The sequence below is a fragment of the Cladophialophora carrionii genome (assembly GCF_000365165.1).
Source record: "Cladophialophora carrionii CBS 160.54 unplaced genomic scaffold supercont1.9, whole genome shotgun sequence".
NCBI classification, from domain to species: domain Eukaryota; kingdom Fungi; phylum Ascomycota; class Eurotiomycetes; order Chaetothyriales; family Herpotrichiellaceae; genus Cladophialophora; species Cladophialophora carrionii.
Window position 1 is genome coordinate 502684 of NW_008481834.1, and position 21827 is coordinate 524510.

Here is a 21827-nt window from a genome sequence, read left to right on the forward strand (position 1 = left end):
AGATTTTCCCGCACACGACGCCCTATTACTCAATGGATATCCATATCCATCCATGTGTTCCCTGTGGATGATACGTAGACATGTTCTCTTCTTCATGTAGGTGATTCTGCGATTGATCTTCCTCCCACTTCCGTGACAACTCACCGTGACTTCTGCCATGTTCCTTCTGTCGTTGTCCGTTCTCCTCCCTCTTCTTCCCTTGGTTCGATGCTCCTTCTACGACAACCCGGAGCTTGAGATCCCGACCGAGTCTGGGACGCCGCTGGACGAGTTGAAAGCGAAATGGGACTTTGATGTAAGTTTCCCCCCTCCCTCGGATGGGCTCTTTAGGTGAGAGAGTACGAAATCGGGGATGGGCGTTGTCGAGCGACAGGCACAAGTTGAACATGTCGACAGTGGGGATTCTCAGGGATTTCGACCTTTGCACACCTCCGCCATGTAAAGTGTCTTACGACGCCCTACGAACCATTTGATATCGGCATCATTGGCGCACCATTCGACACGGCCGTAAGTTATCGACCTGGTAAGCACGGCCCTCTCCCGCCATCGGCACAGAACGAACGGACTACCACGAGTCCAGCGCACACACAGTAGCCAGCCATGTCGATATTATATATAGATTAGCTGATGGAGATCCTCAGGAGCCCGCTTCGGCCCTCGCGCCATTCGCGCCGCCTCAGCACGACAAACGTCCTTCCGAGGCTTCAACCACCGAGCCCATCTCAACCCGTACACGTCGTGGCCCGCGATCCTCGACTGCGGAGACATCCCCATCACGCCGTTCGACAATGCCCTCGCCCTGCACCAGATGAGCAGCGCCTACCTCGAACTTCTCTCCCGACGGCCCTTGAGCTACAGCAACCCAGAAGGACACGTTCATCCCAAACTGATCACACTTGGCGGAGACCACTCAATCGCACTACCCGCCCTGCGAGCCCTGGAGAAAGTATACGGCCAGCCGATCGCCGTGTTGCACTTCGACGCACACCTAGATACATGGCATCCCGGAGCCTACCCCAGCGCATGGGCTGAGACGTGAGTTTTGATCCTCTGTAATCTCGACTGTGCTCCCTTTTGCCCCCGCAAAACAAACAGCCAGATCTTCTACGAATCCCTACCACAAAGAGGAACAACAGAAAATAGATCGCGGCTAATGAATCCCGCTATTCCAGCCCCACGCAAGCCGACTTCACGCACGGCACCATGTTCTGGGTCGCCAGCCAAGAAGGCCTCATCAACAACGGCTCGTCCGTGCACGCCGGCTTACGCACCCGCCTCCTGGGCTCCGATTTCCACGACTACGAAGACGACGAGAAGCAGGGCTTCCTGCGCATCGAAAGCGACGACATCGACGCCGTGGGCGTGCAGGGCATCATTGATCTGATCATGGAGCGAATGGGTGAGTCAAAGCGTAGCGAAGTGAAGCGTAGCATAGCGCAGCGTCGCAAAAAGACAACCCCTAAGAGATCCACGATCATGGACGAATCCCTATATTTACGACCCCTGATCTAACCCTCCTCTCCTCGGCCACAGGAACGACGACCCCAGTCTACCTCTCCGTCGACATTGACGTGCTCGACCCCGGCCTCGCGCCAGGCACCGGCACGCCCGAACCGGGCGGCTGGACGACGCGCGAACTGATCCAGATCCTGCGGGGCGTCGAGGACCTGAACCTCGTAGGTGCCGACGTCGTCGAGGTCTCCCCCGCGTACGAGAGCGGGCATGGCGAGAGCACGGCGCTGGCGGGCGCGCAGGTCGTCTTTGAAATGCTCACCAGTATGGTCAAGTGAGTGATTAATGGTTTCCTTCTTCCTTCCTTCCCCTTTCCTTCCTTGGTTTCCTTCTTCCTTTCTTGGTTGGTTGGTTGTTCTTCGTCTATGAGTTTCACGTTGTGCGGTGTGGGGGCAGGGGTGTAATTACCTCCCTACTCCTACACATTATGCGCGTACTGTATCCGATGCGAGCGTGTATGTCTTAGCAGATTCATATCATGTGTTATGTCACGTCACGTCACGTCACGGCATGTCAGGGCATGTCAAGGTCGAGTTCGTCCTCGCTAACCACCGTATACGATCTAGGAGAGGACTGAAGGATCGAGGGGAATGGCAGCCCGAGTCTGTCGTGAAGCCAGGGAGGAAGATCGGTGGGGAGAAAGTCCCGACCGCCCAGAAGGTGGTGAAGGATGAGTTGTGAGCTGTGAGTTGTGAGATGGGGTGACGCCCAGAAGGTGCTGAGGGATGAGTTGTGAAGCTGTGAACTGTGACTTGTTAGGAATGGTGAGCTCCGTTATAGTATTGTACCTACTGAGGTGGTATCTACCTGTAGCTAGGGTCAAGGTCAGGGTCAAGGTGGATGATGAATGATGAATGAAGGGTCGAGGTCAACGTCAAGATCACACCAGCGTCAAGGTCTTTGCTTCCTCCTTCCCTGCCCTGCCCTGCGATGCTCATATCGCAGAATCCGCTCCGATCCAAGCTACTGTATTGTAGCCACATAATCTAAGAGAGAGTGCCCGGTACTGTACCGTACCTAGGTAACTTAAGAGGTACAGTAGACCACGTACTTACTTACAGTTACTATACACTGCGACTGCTAGATAAATGCTGCGAGTTGCGAGTGCGAGTCCAAGGCAAGGCAAGGAGACGCTCGTCCATGCAGCGAGCACGTCTGTTGAAAGCGTAGAACTCAATAGATTCGACGACACAGAAAAGAGCAACCAGCAGATCATATCTACCATTCGCTTCCTTGTCTTGCTTGTCTTGCTGGTCACGTTGAGCAGCTCCAGTCTATGAACCTCATGTACTGTCTCCCTGTCACTGTCACCCCTGCTGCGGTGCGACCTTTTCTGAAAGTCTGATCCGCCTGATGCTTCTTCGACATCGATCTATGCTGTGTCGCTCATCAATACACAATAACAAATGCCGTCTACTTTACACAGAATGTGCGCTTGTCTGGGCCGTGCCAGCCACGGTCGTTATCGTCAATGTTGCAACGTGCAAACTTGTAAAAGCAAATACATCATTCATGCTAGTCGCCAACTGTAACCACCCGCCTCAAAATGCTTGTAGGAAAACGTCGTCCGCCAAATTCTGTGTGACAAAACACATCTTTTGTTTGCCGTCCGACGCCATGCTTTTGATCTGAAAGTGGAAAGTTGGAATCGTGAAACGTCAAGAATCCTCTGTCGCGTGCCATCATGATTGGGGAGAATGGGCATCGTCTGCCCTTCAAAAATTGTACCTCGTCCCCTGCCTCGTCACCGGCTTTCCCTGACGGTTCAGCGGCGCGGCAGCCGCGGCGGACAATGTATTCGACCTCGTCACCTTCTCATCTTCATAGCTCACGTTCTTTCGTCCTCGTGCTCGCGGTTTCGGCAGGGGGTCAACATGTCGATGTCCCAACTCGGCCAGGGCACTGGAGTTCTTCCATCGGAGACACCGATGCGCCTTGTCGCTCACGTACGTCTTGGTCCGAGTGGTCATCCGGGTCGATGGTTCTTCCGATTCTTCACGGGGGGCAAGGTATGCCGCTCGTTTCTCCATGTGTTTGATGATGGCGTCTCGCTGCATATTGAGCTCTTTCTTCAGCTTGAGCTCCCGGATCCCGCGTGAGTCTAGCCATCCGATGAGCATGTCGAGTTCTTCCGCCGTCTCGTAAAAGCCCCACTCCTTTGCCGAGTTCAGGTTCGTCGAACCCTCCTCGAGTTTCTTTCGTTCGGCCGGAGTCATTTGGAAGCGTCGATAGTAGGCTTGCTTGTCCGGCTCGCAGATATCGATGAACCCTTCACGTTCCATGTCGTCGGGTCCCTGTACCCATATCCGACCGTTGGCGTACCCTGCATCTGCCGTGGAACTATCCGGCAGTCCGCCATGAGGCATCGCGTTTCTCTCGAACCACCAGTATCGATTGCAGAATCGGTCTTTGCCCAAGACTCGCGTCCGAGGACAATCTGCTTCGCGCAAATCACCATCCACAATAATGATGTTCTCCTCGGCCTGCTCAATCTTCTCTCGCTCCTTTTCGATCTGCTTGAGCACCTTCTGATACTCCTTGCTGCCTTTGTTCTGCTTCTCTTCCTTTGCCTTGATTTTCCGTTCCTCTTCCTCCTCACGCTTCCGCTTTCGCTCGGCGGCCCGGTCAGCACCTCGACGCAGTGATCGTGTAACAACAGGATCCTCATCCTCAGAGTCTGGAATAGAGACATCCTCGTCTTCAACTTTGGTGTTCTCCATCGCATCTTCGAGTTCAGGCATGGGAGAAGGTGACTTTTCAGGCTCGGGCGCGAGTAGTCTGCGCTCGATTTGAAGCTCTTTCAGTCTGGCCATAGCCTCCTTGCGGGCTCGCTGGTGTTCGATCTTGATCTTTCGGTAGTGAGTCATGGTGTTGCTCATCTCTTCCAAGAAGTTCTTGACGGTCTTTGTCTCGAGGAATAGCTGGCAGATGATCTGGAGTGCTTCAGCACGGAGATTGATATCCATGGTCGAGTATTGTATGCGGGCCGTGTCTATCGTGGGCTCGGCGTCCAGAGGAGCGAGATGCGACAGGACTTCGTTGCAGATGCGTGTCACTCTCGGTCTCCCAGAAAGCTGATGCAACAGTCCGACCATTACGAGCTCCCAGCCACCGTCTCTCAGATCGCGCTTCTGAAGTCGTTCAACCCAGCCGTAATCCACGAACATCTCAGCTGCGCGATGGTCAACCATTGGCACGTCTGGCTGTGGTTCTTGTTCGGGCTCAGCAAACTGCACCTTGTTGAGGCTGCTCCTCGTCCGTTTTGCCGGGTACTCTGGCTCAGGTGTTGGCGTTGGGGGTTTGCTCTCCTCTATTTCTTCGTCCTCCTGGTCCTCTTCTTCTTCGTCCGGGTCAGGGAGGTCTGGAAGCGAGATTTGAATGGCGCCACCATTGTCATTTTCTGAATTGACCAGTTGCTTTAGGACAGCGCAGTGAATCTCGACGAACAGCTCGCAATCGGCTTCAGGCGATGAGAAGGACATGGCTTCCACAAAATCATCGAACGTGAAGGAGTCCACCTTCAGTACCTGACAATACACATTGAGCGTATTCCATGTTTCAAGCAATAGACCGACGGTCTCCAGCTTCAGGCCTGGGATCACGTGGCTCGACGATTTTGGATCGCTGCACTGCTGTTTGGTGACAAATTTCAAGGTTGGTCGATGGGTGCCGTCTCGGACTGGCTCCACGTCGAGGTCATCGATCGGGTACTTGATGGGCGGCGGAGGAGGCGGGGGCTGAGCCACCACTCTGGGAGGCATCTGCTGGTGTGGCATGGGCGGAGGATGGTAATACTGTCCATTCGGTGGCATGGAATGGGGGTAGCCAGGAACCTGGTAGTAGTGGTCCCAGTCTGGGGGCGCTGGCCCTTGCATGTGACCCCAAGAGCGTGGTAACAGGCCGGGCTCATGCATCGCTTGTGGTGGGTAGTGCTCATGATACGGCGGTGGGATATGCACGTCGACATGCTGGTGGTGCTGAGCCTGCTGATTTTTGCGACCTTTCGCGGCAGGCTTCAGGTCGGGTAGCTTAGGGCTCTGCCAGACACCAAACGTGCCCTCTCCTTGTTCAGAATCCCGCTTCTTCTCCGCCTTCTTGGCCGCGACCTTGTTAACATGCTGTAGGTGTGGTGGCACGTTGGTGTCGATTCGGAACCGTTCAGCAATCTCCGGCTTGACCAGCCACGGAGCGCCATTCCAACCCTCTCGCGTCACGGTATTCTTGATGAAGGAGCGCAGCATCTGCTTGGTGAAGACCTTCCGATCCCTCACAATGTGGTTGTCGTCCACCAGCGCTTCCTCGTCTGGGCGGTCAATCAGCCGGACAAAGTATCGGGAAAATGCCTCTCTTGCCACGGATCCGTCTGGTGCTTTGACTTCTGCAAACTTGGCCTTGTCTCGTACCCGTCCGTTCAGGCGACTCGCGTCGTCCAGTATGACAGTGACAAGCTCGCCCGGGTAGAAGTCATTTTTGAAGTCGTTGAAGACATCCTCGACCAGGTTGTCGATGCGCGAGACGGTGGAGAACTGGACCCGGCGCAGGACTGGTTCTCGCAGCGCTTGCGGGAATGCTTCGTCAATCTCTCGTGAACCGGCTTGCTCGCTCCGCAGCGCATCGAAGAAAGTCAGACCAGAGCGTCCCGACACTTCGCAGGTGAATCTCTTGGACTTGAAGAAGTCCATGCGCTCAAGGTACGCATCGTAGGATGTGAAGACTTCGTTGGACTCGGCAATGACCCACACGTCGGATTCCTGGTCGTCAATTTGAGGATGTGGCAGATACCGGACAGGTTTTCGTTTGAAGAGGACCATCCCGGCAGGCGGAGGAGGGCAGGAACAGCCACAACCAGACGGCGGGGTATGTGGAAGGGAGGAAAGGGTAGCAGCGAAGTATTTCACAGACTTCGCGACCTGGTATGGAGAGATTGTCAGTGTTGTGTCTGTGGCCACGATTGCTCGTCTGTTCGACGCGGTGTGAGACCTCTTGCGAGAGGTGTTGGTCCTGATAGACTTACACGCAGCGAGACTAACGCGTCATTGAAGGGCAATATCGAAATTGCAAACGGAGGTAGGAGGGGTGGTGATGAAGGACGTGGAGAGGCCGGTCTGGTGGTGAAGAAGTAAGCGTGAAAGACAAAGGCTCAAACATGGAGGAGAAAACACAATCATGCGAGTGCCCAGAGTCCAGAGATCACGACTAGAGGGAAGTCAGAGGGGAGCATGGATGGCAAGTGGCAGAGTGGAGCCTCAGGGTTGTGCAGTGCAGGGCAGTGGGTGGATGCCGTGGTGGCTTGAGGACGTGTGGAGCCTTGTGCGCAGCCGGCATTGTATACAGAAGGTGAAAGAGACCGTGCCATGGCCGGGGGGATGTCGATACCATAATCGCAACCATCTCTGGGTCCGAGTGGTGGATCGCATACCGGCAACAGGGTGAGCTCGTGCCTGCAGTAGAAGAGCAGGAGACGGCGCAGGGAGCCGAGCCACAGCCCGTCCAGCTCCCGCCAAATGCGCGGATACCGTTGTTGACCTGCAGTGGAAGCCAGCATAGAAGAGCTCTGCTAACACGGGCGAAACGAAGCGTAAGTGGTGGACGGTCAACGGCGAATGCTGAATTGTGAATGGCGGCAACTGATCGCAACGCATCATGGCGAACCAGGGATCGGCCGCCAAGCCGAATGTGGCCCGCCGGCTACGGCCTCCTCCTTTGCCCGATTGTAGCCAATGGGCTGCCATTGGACTCCTCGACTAGCCATGGTCACTCACCCATTCTCCTGCCCGGGGCTTTTCATGGGCGTAGTTGTACTCGTTCGAATCGGCGTCACGAGCTGAGTTCAATGCAACTATTTTCGCGTCCCTGGGAGCATTCTGCAGAACGTGATCTCCCATAATCAGCCTCCGAGTCGACCTGTCCTCGTCATATGCACCTGGATCCTGCCCGTATGGCGGCTGCGACGGCCGTACGTCTCCGCTAGTGGTGACTTGGAGCCAGATCATCAACCACAATCAGCAGCTGGACAAACGCAAAGGCACACGACTCCCTAACGTCGCGATGAGATCGCTTTCACGCCATACGCGAGGCTGGCCTCCTTAGTGAACGGCTGTTCTGAATTATTGCGCATACCTGGGTACACATTGACCATTATGCAAGGGAGGACTCCGCACTTCGTCATGCGAAGAAGGCTATCTCTCCGACAGATAACACACCATGAACCCCAACCACGAACCCAGCACTCCTATCGCCGAGTATGTGCTGATGAACATCAGCGGCAGAAATTGATATCTGTTCCCAAACACCGCCTGATGAAGTAGCGAGCAGTAAGCCATCAACGGCACTGCTATCGCAATGTAGAGCAGAGCGAACCGGTCCAACAGAAACACCCTCCTGCGCGCCGGAACCGGCGCCAGTTGATCAAACGTGTACAGGAAGATGATCAGCCAGAATATCGTGTAGGCAACCTTGATGGGAAATTCGGCCGCGGTGAACAGCAGCGGAGACAAGGAAACGTGACCCGCAACAGCCAAGGGGCGGAAACTCGCCAGGTATGATCGGTCCTTGATCGATAGCAGGCTGAATGGAATGATGACCAGCAGGATCGCCTTTTCATGGACATGCCAGCCAAACAAGAAAGAGGCGTATCCACAAAGGGTGAGAGCTCCGATGAACGACTCCCAACTCGGGCTAAGCCATAGTTTTGTCAAAGCAATCATCTGAAACGCAAGTGTGAGTCCGAAGCACTGTTGGGCCGTGATGTCCGGTAGAACCGCAAACGAGGTGTCGCCCACCAAGCCTCGGGTAACGCTGTGCACGGCCTTTTCGTCTACACCGAGACCAAGATAAGGCGCAGCAACAATTAGCACTCGGTCCAGGAAGGAGTATATCGCCCATGCGTTTGGTGCCCAATATGCGTGGCAGAGACCCCGTGCGAAGGGAAACAGTCGGCTCTTCAGTTGGTCCAATTGACCCCAAGCTGCGAAAGGCCCAAATGCCGCACTGAAGATGCCGATTATGCTTGTCCCGAGTTTCAGAATATTGATGAACTGCGGTTGAAACATGTTGTCTGGGTGGAGACAATATGCCCGGAGTAGGTAGACGAAGTAAGCAGGCGCCAAATATAGGTAGATGTGTTTGAAACACAGTAGTACTGCGAACAGGATACCACTGAGCAGCATAGTCGATTCCTTCCTTGCAAACACAATCGACAGGATCAAGATCCCATACAAGAAGCCATTGTACTGGAAGTGGATGTGATCAATGATCAAGAAACCGGGCGAGAGCAGGATGGATAATGACACAGCATGACTCCGGCGGCGCGTCGAGAGTGGTGAAGACTCCGTGTACCTACCCTATTAGCTCGGTCTCTCGAGGAAGGGACTCAACGTACTTGTGTAAAGCATAGACTAGGAGCAACTCTGTAATGATGACCGAACTCCGCTGGAAACATATGGTCGCCCAGGAGTCGTAGTTCAAATTCTGAACTTGCACCATTCCAGCATCAATCAGACGGGCCGGCCATGACAGACACCATTCAAACACAGCGAATGCCGGAGGGTAGTCCAGAGTCCATTCTGAGGTAGCCTAGTAAAACTGTTAGAGAAGACTGTACCACACGCTAGCCCTGAGCTATCCCGACCTCATAATACCACTTCTTCACAGGTAATGAATGGGTGATAGCAAGCCAATTCCGATGGACCTCGAAGTCTGTGGACTTATACGCTGGGAATAGCAGTATCTTCAGGGCACCAGCTACTATGACTGTCTGAAGCAACGAAGGCCATTGATCATGGCTGGGTCTGTTTGGCTTCGGCTGCCTCTTTTCCTTTGAGAGGTATTAGCCAGGTAATAGCGCAGACTCTCTAAACATGACTGGAAGCTCACCGGAACGATTGGTGTCTTGTCCCGGAACTGGTTCAATGACTGTGAGACGGCAGACGCCATTGTGAAGAGGCACGCCTAGCTGGACCTGGAGGATGATGCCCGGGACACGCTCACACAGGTCGACTGTAGTTAAAGGCAAGGCGCGAGCAAGACCAATGCTGCACCGTAAGACTGAAACTCTGCTGTACGGTGACGCATAGAGCAATGACACGTTGACGAGCTTGTCCATAGCGTGTCCTCTTCGTCTTTGACGTAGGCGGTGCGAAGAGGTTGACCAGAAACAATGCCTGTGTCAATGTCTGTCTGTCTGTCTCGGACATGACATGACAGCTGGTGAATAACTATACTTTTCTCCATCCACTCTATAATCTGTATCTTATGGACTCATTTGAGAGCTTTAAACATCATGTTGTGTTTCAAAATCTGAACGTCCGTCATCTCGTCGAGCCCGCGCCGTCCACCCTAAATCTTGCGCGAGAGATCCGTTACTGTGTAATTGCCGTTTGTGCTACTTGGGCAACTGTATCAATATTCAAAAGTTGGATGTCGAGCGCGAGAGCCTCTCCCTGAGACCCACGCGCCTTTGTGGATTTCAAGACGGTGCCAGCGTCGGTCGACTGCTTTATCGGTACAACAGCCACGATGAAGGTCGCTCTGCCTGCGGCATTGGTTTCCTTGCTCTGGGCTACAGTCTCATTCGCTCAAAATGTCATCGAAGACATGTCCTTCGGCCACAAGAATCCCCTCTCACCGAACTCCTTCGCTATCCCGGGCTGGGCCATGCTTGGTGAAGGGCACGTGCCTCAACTCCTCTCGGACAAAGTCATCCTCACTCCTCCCTACGGTGGTCACAAGCGAGGCGCATTGTGGGCAGAACAGAAAAACACCCTACAAGACTGGGAGGTGGATTTCAAGTTCCGAGCTGGAGGCCAGGACAGAGCAAGCGGGAGTTTGCAGTTGTGGTACGTGGCCAACGGAGACAAATCAATCAGCACATCAAGCCTCTCCAGCGTGGGCAAATGGGATGGGCTGGCCATTGTGATCGACACCGTCGGCGGTGTGCAGAAAATCCGTGGCTTCCTGAACGACGGCTCCGTCGAGTACAAGAGCCACCAGAACGTCGACGGAATCGCGTTCGGACACTGCGACTACGTCTACCGCAACCTGGGACGACCTTCCCATCTCAAAGTGCGACACACTCGTGCGGGAGGCCTGGAAGTGAGCATCGACGACAAGCCCTGCTTTGCAACCGGGAAAGTCAGCCTGCCGACAGACTACAGCTTCGGCATGACCGCCGCCTCGGCCGACCCGCCCGACTCCTTTGAAGTGTTTACATTCACCCTCTCCTCCGTGACGACACCTCCTCCGCCCACGCAGCAGAACACCCAAAACCCACCGACATACCAGAACCAACAAGCCCAACCGCAAGGCGGCGGCGGAGGAGGAGGAGGAGGCATGTTCCAGCCCGACGACACGCCCGCGTCTCACTACACCACCTCGGAAGCCCAGTTCGCGGACCTGCACAACCGGCTGAACCTCCTCTCCAAATCCATATCCAACCTCTTCACCGAACTGCAACGCGTATCTTCCACACTCGACACCCGCCAGAATGAGCTCCTTTCCCGCATCCCGTCTTCGCAGAGTATCTCCGCGCTCGACACCCGCGTCGCGAACCTCGATCGCGTCGTCTCGTCCCTGGAAAAAGAGCTCAAGAGCAGTGACCACCGCACGCAATTTGCCAAAATCAGCGAGCAGATAGCAGAGACCCACTTGGGCGTGACGGAGCATGTGCCGCAACGGTTGAGGGAGTACGTGATTACGCACACGCCGCGCATCGGGTTTGTCTTGTATAGCTTCATGGCGTTCCAGACGTGTTGCATTGCCGGCTTTGTGTGGTACAAGTGGCGGAAGAGTACCATGCCGAAGAAGTACCTATGATGGTATTTTTCCTTTACGGTTAGGGTCTGTCAGGGCATTGGGAAGGTGTCGGGCGGCCATTTCTGAACTACTGTACGCCAGACGCAATGAGGATGTGGGGAATGCCTGTGAGCGAATTTGCTCATATTCTTCTTGGTTCTATCTAAGCTTGTCTCCGTGGTCTATTCCCCTCCGTTAATGCTGTTCGTGCCATTTTCCAAATCTCTCGCTGTTGACTTTTGTCTTGCGGTCATCTCGATTTCGTCGTGCCTTCGTCTCCCACATCTACAGTGCCCCCCCCCCCCCCCCGTACGCTCGTGAGCGGTGCCCGCCCAACGTTCGTCTAGGGCTTGCATCGATACGCAAACCGCGGGTACAAGCAACATTCCCTCACGGTCCATCTTCCACACACCCAGGCTAAGAACCGTTCCAACCCCAACCCGTACCCGCCGTGCGGGCTCGTCCCATAGCGTCTCTGGTCGGTGTACCAGTAGTAGGGTTCCGGGTCGATCCCTTCGCGCTTGTACCCGGCCATCAACTCGTCAAAGTCCGAGATTCTCATACTTCCACCCACGATCTCGCCCACGCCCGGCATGAGCACGTCGACGGATTCGGTGACCCGGCGGTCGTCCTGGTCTCTCGGCATGTAGAAGGCCTTGATCTCGGCGGGGAAATGCGTCAGCAGGATCGGCACGTTGAGGATGTCCGTCATCTTGCGCTCGGCCGCCTCGGCGATGTCGTCGCCAAAGGCGTGGGGCTGGCCCTCTTCGTTGGGGATGTCGTGTTCGACCAACCAGTCGATCGCGTCCGAGTATCGCATTCGCTTGAACGGCCGGCTCGGCGGCTTGAAGTCTGGGTTGAGCTCGGCGATGAATTTGGCCACGGTCGAGTCGGCGAGCGCGATGTCGATGACGCGGCAGACGACGTGTTCGATGTGGGCGAGCAGGTCGTCGAAGGAGATAAAGTCGAGTTCGCCCTCAATGTGCGTGTACTCGCTGAGATGCCTCCGTGTCAGGGATTTCTCGGCCCGGAAGGATTTCTCGATGCAGTACACGTCGCCCAGACCCGCGAGACAGGTTTCTAGGTACAGTTGGGAGGATTGCGTGAGGTAGGCCTTCTCGCCGTAATAGTCGAATTCGAAGAGGGTGGCCCCGCCTTCGACTTGGGTTTGGACCATGGCTGGCGGAGAGACCTTGGTCATGTCCAGTTCGTCGTAGGTCTTGACGAAGGCGCCCTCGATGGCGGCGCGGACTTTCATGACTTTGGAAGCAACGTCGCCTCGCAGCACGAGATGGCGGTTGTCGAGGAGAGTCTGTGGGTCGCCGTCTTGTTGGACTTTGTTGGTAATGGCATCTTTGTCGCCAGCCGCGACCCCAATCACGGTGAAGAAATCGGCGTGGAGTTCACGATCCAGAGGCGCGTGGGCTCCCGGTGGCAGGGATTTGAGCTCACCCCGGACTTCGAGCGAGGTTTCCAGGGTCAGCGTCATGGCGGCGTAGGTCTTGATCAGTTGGCCCGTGAAGACACATTGCATGAGGCCTTTGCCGTCTTTGAGCGTCACGAAAATGACGTCCTTTTGCGACCGGAGGTGGTGAACTCGGCCAAACACTTTCACCCGAGTGCCTTTGGAATCTGCTGTGCCCAGCTTGATCTTCACAGGGTCGACGACGTTGAGCTTGATCCGCACCGGCTCGGGCAAGCTTCTGTCTTCTTCGAGAATCACTTTCTTGGCCTCTTCCAACACAGCCTTGCGCTTGTCCGCTGCTTCCTTGTCTCGAATGGCGAGGTCGGCAGCCTTGGCCAGTTTCTTTTTATGCTGTTCATACAGGTTGGTTGCTTTCTTCAGCGCAGATTTGGCGGCAGGTTTCCATTCCAGCCGAGTCGCCGGGTCGCCGTTGGCGTCTACCGGGCCAGTTTCGGATTTTCGTGTTTGATACGAGGCGCCTGGGTGTTGGATCATGGCGAACAGAAGAGTTTTATACGGAGCTTCCTGTGAGCCGGCGGCTGACTCCTCGTCCCGGCCGACGTCCTCGTCGATGTAGATGGTGTCCGCCATGTTTGTCTGAATGCGTCTCGTGGATAGTGGCAGCTGGGAGAACGCGTTTTTCTGCTCAACCGCCAATATTGGGTGAGTCAAAAAAAGGCTGCATGAGTCAACGGCGGCTTATCTGATAGACTGAAAATTAACGTTTCGGGATAGGGCGTCTAAGCGCGCTTAACGGAAATGGCGAAGCTAAACTCGGGCAGGAACGCGTGTGTACTTGTAAGTTTCATTTGTGCTTCAGAACCAGCGCGTTCATGCACGCAGCTCTAGTTACTTTCAGTTGATGTGCCCATGTTCTGAATTCTCCCAAACTTTTAGTACGAGGCAGCCTGCGTAGGATACCCAAGGCTTCGCGTATTGCTCCAAGCTTGTGATGAGGCTCCTGCCGTGGTAGACGCCGCTGGCACTCTTGTTCGTCTCACAAGCGCGTCCATGCTCACAGCTCCAATCATGCTCAGCTTCCGGCCTGCAATCAAAGTGAGCGCCACACATCCACAACTCAAGTTGACGGCGGTGAAAATGTCCGCAACCGACCCGTCAACTTTATTTGAGATTGAGAATTCGCAGAGGGTGCCATTGCTGGTCGCAGTGTCTCTCTTGACATCGCTGGCAGACAGTATGATGTTTGGGACAGCAACAAAGCTCCGTGTCTGTCCTTCCCATCTTTCGCAGACTGCCGTGCGCTGTTCAGCCCGGCCGCTACTCGTGTTCAATTGGCCATCCACGCTGCCGGCCCCTTCGAGCTTCTCCATAAAAGCAATCTATCGCCTAACCAAACTGTCCATAGCGCGGCCTTGCGTGCATCAGCCTGCAGATTGATCATCCCCCTCCCATCATCTCGCAGCCACACGTTGTGAACCTTAAGTCATTTCTCCTGTATCAGATTCACTTTGAACCACGACCACCTGCGGCCCCGGTGCAGTCGAACTCCAGATCCCCGGGAGAGGGTGAGTTGCCACCAGCCTGCGTCCTGTGTTAGATGCCTGAGCAGCAGTTCGCAACTGGAATTCTGCCGACCTGCGCCGTTGAACCCATTGTCACAGGCCTCTGACCCGCGCGGTGGTCTTGCAACTGTCTCTTTAAGCCACATCCGAGTGCCTGATAGTTTTCTCCGGGCACTTTCCCCCTTATTTCTGATGCCACTCCCGAGCCTCCTAGCCACCCATTTCAATTTAGCACTCCCCTAGGCTCTCGACCCCCGGTCAATTGGTGGCCTCCATTTTCTGAGCTTCTACTTTCACTAATTCTTTGCTGCTCACAGTTGCTCCTTCTTTTCGACCTTCGACTCTCCTTCCTCCTCGCCGCTACCATCTTCTCTTCTATTCCGTCCTTTTATTCCCTTCATTCGCTCGTTCGAGTTTTCCATTGGCTTCTGTATTCGATCTTTCCACCCGATAGACTCGCTTCGTACCAGTCCATTATTCAATCAGCTCCTTCGTTCTGTGCAGACTCCGAGATTCGCAAAGAACCAGCCCCTTCCGCGCCGTGGATCAACACGTCCGGCCGATTGTTACGTATTTCTTGATTGCGAAGAGCCGCTGTTCGACGACCAGACACCGAGCCTCCTGTCGTTTACACTTGTTCCGACCACGCGAGTTTACCAGTACCGAGTCTGTCCTTGGACCAGGTCCCAAGGGCACAGTCGGACAGTAGTCCCATATGCTTGCTGCAATGCAGAGTCAGGACGTGTTTGGGGGATATGGCGGGCGTTTCCCTTCTTCAAAATATGGTCCCGATAATACAGGCTTCAGCCACGGCGTGTACCCTCCCAACCAGACAAGCTATCCCCCTTTCGCTGATCGCAACCTGAGAAAGCCGGTGATTTCCTCGATCGCTACTTCCACCAAAGATCACCAGCATCCTTATAGTGCCAACGGAGAGACACCCGCTACCGCGTTTGATATGAACTTTACCCCCCTGTTGCCCTCGCAGCTCCTGCTCGGCAGTCCATTCCAGCCTGGGTCACCGGGTGCATTCGCTTCCCCCCAGTTTCCGACGTTCAATCGGTTTACTCCAGGAACAAATGCTCTCCACAATCAGACTCAGCAGTATCAGCAGAATCAACAAATGCAAGCGCAGCTGCAGAGTCCCACCCAGCCTCATGCCAATCCTCTTTCACCCCAGGGCTATCAGACTGTCATGTCGCCGGAGAGCTATACTGCACAGTCTCCAACTGGATTCGGTGGCCTCGGCGGTGCCGCGTTTGGACACTACCAGCCGATGGTCGGCATGGGCAGTACGTGGATGGCTGGGACCAGCCGCACTGTATATCTGGGCAACATCCCTGCCGATACTTCTGCAGAAGAGATATTGAGCCACGTTCGAAGTGGACAAATCGAGTCCGTGAGGCTGCTGCCGGAGAAGAACTGCGCTTTCATCTCGTTTCTTGATAGCAGTTCAGCTACGCACTTTCACTCTGATGCTATTTTGAAGAAGTTGTCCATCAAAGGACATGACATCAAAATCGGCTGGGGCAAGCCGTCGCAGGTGCCTACCTCTGTTGCTCTGGCAGTGCAGCAGTCCGGCGCCTCCAGGAATGTGTATCTGGGCAATCTGCCCGAGGACATTACTGAGCAAGAAATCCGAGAGGAGCTGGGCAAATTTGGGCCGATCGACACGATCAAGATGGTGCGCGAGAAGGCAATCGCGTTCGTCCACTTTCTCTCAATCAGCAACGCCGTCAAGACCGTAGCACAACTGCCTCAAGATCCCAAATGGGGCCCGCCCCGTCGAGTCTACTATGGCAAGGACAGATGTGCATATGTCTCCAAGACACAGCAGCAAAACGCAGCACAATACCTGGGCATTGCACCTGGTTATGCACATGTGCTGAACGGCGCAGATCGTGACTTGATCTCGAATGCACTTGCCCAGCAATCGGTAGCCGCCGCCGCGGTCGCAACTACGGCAGGGGGCGTCAACAACCTTGGGAACCGAACGGTCTATCTGGGGAATATCCACCCTGAAACGACCATCGAGGAGATCTGCAATGTGGTACGGGGAGGGCTCCTTCATCACATACGATACATTCCCGACAAGCACATCTGCTTTGTGACATTCATTGACCCCACCTCGGCCGCGTCTTTTTATGCACTGAGCAACCTGCAGGGACTGATGATCCACAACCGCCGGCTGAAGATTGGCTGGGGGAAGCACTCTGGAGCTCTTCCACCGGCCATCGCTTTGGCTGTAAGCGGAGGAGCTTCTCGGAATGTATACATCGGCAATCTGGATGAGAGCTGGAGTGAAGAGCGCCTTCGACAAGACTTCTCAGAGTATGGTGAAATCGAGCTGGTCAATACCCTACGCGAGAAGAGCTGTGCCTTTGTCAACTTCACCAACATTGCGAACGCCATCAAGGCCATCGAGGCCGTCCGGCAACGCGATGAGTACAAACGATTTAAAATCAACTTTGGCAAAGACCGCTGTGGTAATCCACCGCGTCAGAACCTGAACAACGCCAACGGCAACCAGCCTCGCCTCCAGAGCTCCCTGGATGGTGCAGGTTCTCCAGCTGCAATGAACGGGTTTGAGCACGCTGTGTCACAGTCGGGATCTAGCCCGACGAGGTCGACCATTCCAACGGGCCCCAAGGCCTCGTTCGCTCCCCAGCCTCAGGCTAATGCCCGTCAATCGAATGTGCCTGGTTCTACGCCATCGGCCATACTGAATGCAGGCAACAACAATCCGCTGACAATGTACCTGTCTCATGTCTCTCAACAGCAGGCTCAAGCTGAGCAGGACTTGCGAGACGATAACTTGACGTTTGCTCAGTTGCAACAACAACAGAACCAAGCTTTGGCTAACCAACAGGCAGCCCTGTATGGTGAGATGCCAAATGGACACAGTGGACTAGACGTCCCATCTCCCTCACACGTCCCTCGGCAAAGCAGTATCAGTGGCGGCTTTAATACCAGCTCCCTCAGTAATGGTGCGTCCACGACGATTGGAGGGCTTCTGGCCCCTACCAATACCGGCCTCGGAGCCAACAGAAGCGCACACTCCCGTGCCGTGTCGCTGCCCGCGTTCTCGCAAGAGATCTTCGGCGGGCCGAGTGCTTCGCAGCAAGGTTCGTCTTCATCTCGCGGCTTCGGTGGCCATGCACCGCAGGGAAGCTTCGGCGGATTCGGGTCCGCATTCGGTACGGGCTTTGGAACGAGTGGCTTCAACGGTCTGGGACTCAGCAGTGATGGCCGTGGAGGCCTTTCTGGCTGGGCAGAGGAGGAAGTGGGGGCTAAATAATCTGTTCTAATCGACATCTTTTCTTTGGGTCAGTGTGGGATATGGGATGCACGTCTGCTTTGATGAGGTCTTCGCTATGGGTTCAGCTATCTGTTCTAATACTCGTGAATTTCGGCACGGCGATCCGATGCGGATTTGGAACTGCATCTCTGTCTTTTTGCCGTGGCTGTTCTCTGATTCAGGCTCTCAAAATACGAGTTTGGATTGTCTCGGCGACCAAGTCATGTAACCGAATGTACATATAGCGGTTTGGAAAATCGATGGTGGCATGCTAAGAGAATCCATGTCTGCTGAGGCTCTGCTATCACTGTCTGCCGCATCATAGATGGTAATACTACCGAAGCAAACAGCTCCAAGGCTCAGGTCCGCTTGCACGTAACGCCCACCGACTTGGATCTCCAAGCAACCACGTCTCGAAGATGAGGCAATACACAACACGACGAGGTCACCCATGGACGTGTTCTGAAATATGAAGCAAGCAACTCGTGCAATACACTAGCAAATACCACGACGATGGCGTCCACTAGGACTGGACCGAGGTCGTGACGACCGAGATTGGCTGAAGAAAGCGACAGTCCAGGCTGGTGGTGCTCACTACTGTGGACGTATCAGGATGGCATGCTTCAATGCCTGCTTGTTGTCCCAACACGAATCTCTCCAAAAGACTTGGCTGTCCCGACGCAGGAGTTTCGCGTTCAGAGCCTTTCCAGATTGAGGCGCAGATAACGCCATGAAAGGCGAGCGTGTCACACACAGCTGAAAAGATGGGCAAGCTTTGCTCGTTCGGGTCCGAATCCAGCTCAGATAAACACGGTGGAATTGTGACGGCGGCCATTGCGAGTGTTGCGCGGTGATGTTGGGCGGTGCTGATAGAGACCGAGATAGAGGCCGAGATAGAGGCACATGGCTGGTACCTAGGTAAAGAGCATGAATACTGGCCCAAGTCAGGCACCGGAGACTTGATCCCAGGCGCGCCTAATCCGGCAACCATCCAGACCCCGGCCCCCATTCTCGCGCTCGTCCATGTCCGCAGCCACAGCTTCTCCATCCCTCGTCTGCGGTCTACGGGTCTTTGGTCTGTGGTCTGCTGCGTCTGCGCTGCCCTGCTCGTTCACGTCTACATCCCATCCACGTCGTCTCCCTCAGCTGCGGTCACCATCCTCGCGTCCGTCCCCTCACAACTTGTCATTTCCGGTAAATGTCACAGCCTCTTTTCCTGAAAGACTAGACTTCTTCCAGCACAGGATTCTGCTTCTTGAACATAACCACGTCCCTTCTCTTGCTGGTCAATTTTACTCTATTCATCCTGGATCCCTGGGGCCGTTGACCGCCCTGTCTCGACCACCGCCGACCTCAGCCTGCCCTTCGCTGCCTCATACTCTGTCAGTACCATGTGATGAAGAAGAGATGTGGACGATGAGCTGACTGGATTGACAGTCTTGACTCGTTATCACTTGCGATCAAACACTGCATCTAATCGCCCACGTCCTGGAAACTTCCCTTACCGCCCTACGATCGCAGGCAGAAAGTGAAGTGACGGTTCGGACTTGACAAACGCCGACTCGTGAAATTCTCTTCTACAGATCGCTGCTCGCGGCGGGCACTTTCACATCTGGTGAGTCAGAGCAAAATGTTGTCCCGCCTCCAGGGCATTGCGCCTGGGAAAAAGAAGAAACTAAAGGTTCGCGTGCTCAGACCCATCAATCCCAACCGCATTCGCCATCTTGAGAACGATATCTTTGAGGTCAACGAGAGCGGCATGGTTGTTGCCACGATCAAGTGAGTTTGCCAGACGCCCGGAGAAGAGAGCGACCTGATTGACATGCCGGCAGGTGCGTGGTTGTTGGCGACGGTGCGGTTGGCAAGACATGCTTGTTGATCTCATACACGACAAATAAATTCCCCTCGGAATATGTGCCCACAGTCTTCGACAACTACGCCGTGACGGTAATGTGAGTCCTATCTCTCAGTTCTGAAGCAAGGGGTGGAGAGGAGCTGCCTTTCTGAAGATCTGGGCACCTTGACCTCACTCTTTTGTCTATCGCGCCTTTTCTTCATTGTCGCCTGAGACACTTTTATCCCATCTGAACTAATCTGGGATCTGCAGGATCGGCGATGAGCCATACACATTGGGTCTCTTTGACACAGCCGGACAAGAAGATTACGACCGACTTCGACCATTGTCGTATCCCCAAACGGACGTCTTCCTTGTCTGCTTTTCCGTCACCTCCCCAGCGTCATTTGAGAACGTGCGAGAAAAATGGTTCCCCGAAGTCCACCACCATTGCCCCGGCGTACCTTGCCTGATTGTGGGAACTCAGACCGATCTGAGAGATGACCCATCGGTGCGTGAAAAGCTGGCCAAGCAGAAGATGCAGCCAGTGCGCAAGGAGGACGGCGAGAGAATGGCCAAAGAACTGGGAGCGGTCAAATACGTCGAATGCAGCGCCCTGACCCAGTACAAACTCAAGGACGTGTTTGACGAGGCGATCGTGGCAGCACTAGAACCTCCTCCAAAGAAGAGCAGTAAAAAGTGCACCATCTTGTGAGAGGGACCTTGGGATTTCCAAGCGAGGGGGGATTTCATCCACCTTTCCGAGGTTTGTGATACTCTTGCTGTATCACCAGTTGGCAGTTTCCCTCACGCTAACCAGATTTTGGGATAGCACACAACCTTTTTCGTTCTCTTTCTGCCCGCGTGCGGAGCATTGATCCCAGGAGCTCGGATTGGAGCCATCTTGGACATGGAGGAACTACACTGGCTCTTCGCTGGGACAAGACATCTTCTCAGAAACGTGCATTCCTGCGACACATGCGAAAGATTTCAACACAGTCCTTCTTCTCCAAGCTTCTACCTGTGGTGACGGTTGACAAAGGAATGCGTCTCGCAATATCTCATTGGAGTTCGTATACGGGCGATCCGGAGATTTTGGAGTGCGGCATTGGAGGGGACCGGCGATTGACTTTCCCAACGGGCTTTACAATCTTGGATTCGGCAGGCTTCAGGCGTCGGTCGGATGGCGTTCACTTCCACAGTCGAGACCTCCAAATGAATGCTGACAAGGCTCAGCTTATCGTCGACGTGTCCGTTTTCGCGTGTCCACTGTCTTTCGTACAAGTCGGCATGCTTTTGTTGATTTGAGCTGGTCTCTTGCTCTCTGATTTCATTCGGTATCTGAGCCCTCTACTTGATTCTACAGTGACCCAGCACTCCGAGTGCCTTTTGCCAAGCAGAGCCACGTTTGAAAGGACACAGTGTGGTAAGGCACCGGCCCCGGCACAGCTTTGGTACCGATCGAGCGCCCAGAACTAATGTAACAGTGATCATGATAATGGTATGACAGTAGCGACGGGACCAAAAACGACAGAAGATCAGCTGTCGAACGGTGTGTCAGCAACGATAGGCTTCAAGAGGCCGGATCACTTGGATCTACTCTGTATCGTAAGTCTCATTATCACCACCAGGGATCTTGATTCAAGGACGAGTACGGAGTACATATGTAAGCAGACTATATCCTGCCTTTGCTCCTGCTCCTGCTCTCTGTCCATTTTTGGGGTCCGTCTTCAAATACATCCGAGTACTCTGGCACCTTACCATCTCGCATAGTCTTTCGGTCAAGTTATTGTAGCGCTTCACAATCCCGCAGTCGTCAATCCAGTACTGTAGCGCTTCGCAATCCCGCGTCTGTCAATCAACTCCAGTTCTCCAAGGCTAACCTCGAGTATGCTGTAAGCATACTGTATACGGACATGTAGATGGACAGGGGATGGACGTCAAAAAAGACAATCAAAGCGAGACGACATGGAGGACCAATCTAATTCGTTCACACGGGAGGTGCATAGCGCACCACAATCGACACTTGGGTAGCTACAATACCTAGTTGCAGTAATTACTTGCCTACTGTACGACGATACCCTCCGCTGCCCTTCCACCCTCTCCACCGAGTGGTACTACATACAGGACTGAAATGACATTCTTACTCTCGATCCGGCTGGTCGTTTACTGTCACTGTAACAGTACCTAAGTAGGTAGTCGACTACAGTCAGTGCACTGTACTGTACTCCTTGTGCTTGTTACTATCCACAGAACACAATACGTACAGTCTAGGTAGGTACCTACCTAGGTAGGAGTGAGTGCCTATTCCGGTACTGGTACCTAGGTAGCAGTACAGGTAGCAGTTCCACTACCAGTACAGACAGCCGTACCAGTGTCGCTCTTCACATCCCTCCCCTCGAT

The 21827-nt window shown here is 54.4% G+C and overlaps 7 protein-coding genes across 7 annotated transcripts; 4 read left to right on the forward strand and 3 right to left on the reverse strand.

Annotated features, from left to right (window-relative positions):
- Positions 1 to 157: 157 nt before the first annotated feature.
- G647_09263 (agmatinase) lies at positions 158 to 1790 on the forward strand (the record flags this gene model as incomplete). The annotated part of the gene is made up of 5 exons (XM_008733566.1): positions 158 to 295; positions 397 to 523; positions 642 to 1035; positions 1173 to 1399; positions 1534 to 1790. The coding sequence occupies 5 exons, from the start codon at positions 158 to 160 to the stop codon at positions 1788 to 1790; spliced, it is 1143 nt and encodes a 380-aa protein (XP_008731788.1).
- Positions 1791 to 3227: 1437 nt separating this feature from the next.
- Positions 3228 to 6323, reverse strand: G647_09264 (uncharacterized protein; the record flags this gene model as incomplete). The annotated part of the gene is made up of 1 exon (XM_008733567.1): positions 3228 to 6323. The coding sequence occupies one exon, from the start codon at positions 6321 to 6323 to the stop codon at positions 3228 to 3230; it is 3096 nt and encodes a 1031-aa protein (XP_008731789.1).
- A 1368-nt stretch (positions 6324 to 7691) lies between these two features.
- Positions 7692 to 9447, reverse strand: G647_09265 (uncharacterized protein; the record flags this gene model as incomplete). The annotated part of the gene is made up of 4 exons (XM_008733568.1): positions 7692 to 8850; positions 8894 to 9087; positions 9143 to 9328; positions 9388 to 9447. The coding sequence occupies 4 exons, from the start codon at positions 9445 to 9447 to the stop codon at positions 7692 to 7694; spliced, it is 1599 nt and encodes a 532-aa protein (XP_008731790.1).
- Positions 9448 to 10029: 582 nt separating this feature from the next.
- G647_09266 (uncharacterized protein) lies at positions 10030 to 11325 on the forward strand (the record flags this gene model as incomplete). The annotated part of the gene is made up of 1 exon (XM_008733569.1): positions 10030 to 11325. One exon carries the CDS (start codon positions 10030 to 10032, stop codon positions 11323 to 11325), a length of 1296 nt encoding a protein of 431 aa, XP_008731791.1.
- A 322-nt stretch (positions 11326 to 11647) lies between these two features.
- Positions 11648 to 13360, reverse strand: G647_09267 (asparagine-tRNA ligase; the record flags this gene model as incomplete). The annotated part of the gene is made up of 1 exon (XM_008733570.1): positions 11648 to 13360. The coding sequence occupies one exon, from the start codon at positions 13358 to 13360 to the stop codon at positions 11648 to 11650; it is 1713 nt and encodes a 570-aa protein (XP_008731792.1).
- Positions 13361 to 15019: 1659 nt separating this feature from the next.
- G647_09268 (uncharacterized protein) lies at positions 15020 to 17590 on the forward strand (the record flags this gene model as incomplete). The annotated part of the gene is made up of 1 exon (XM_008733571.1): positions 15020 to 17590. One exon carries the CDS (start codon positions 15020 to 15022, stop codon positions 17588 to 17590), a length of 2571 nt encoding a protein of 856 aa, XP_008731793.1.
- A 1630-nt stretch (positions 17591 to 19220) lies between these two features.
- On the forward strand, positions 19221 to 20139 carry G647_09269 (cell division control protein 42; the record flags this gene model as incomplete). Its single annotated transcript, XM_008733572.1, has 3 exons — positions 19221 to 19369; positions 19423 to 19542; positions 19698 to 20139. 3 exons carry the CDS (start codon positions 19221 to 19223, stop codon positions 20137 to 20139), a joined length of 711 nt encoding a protein of 236 aa, XP_008731794.1.
- Between the last annotated feature and the right edge of the window lie 1688 nt (positions 20140 to 21827).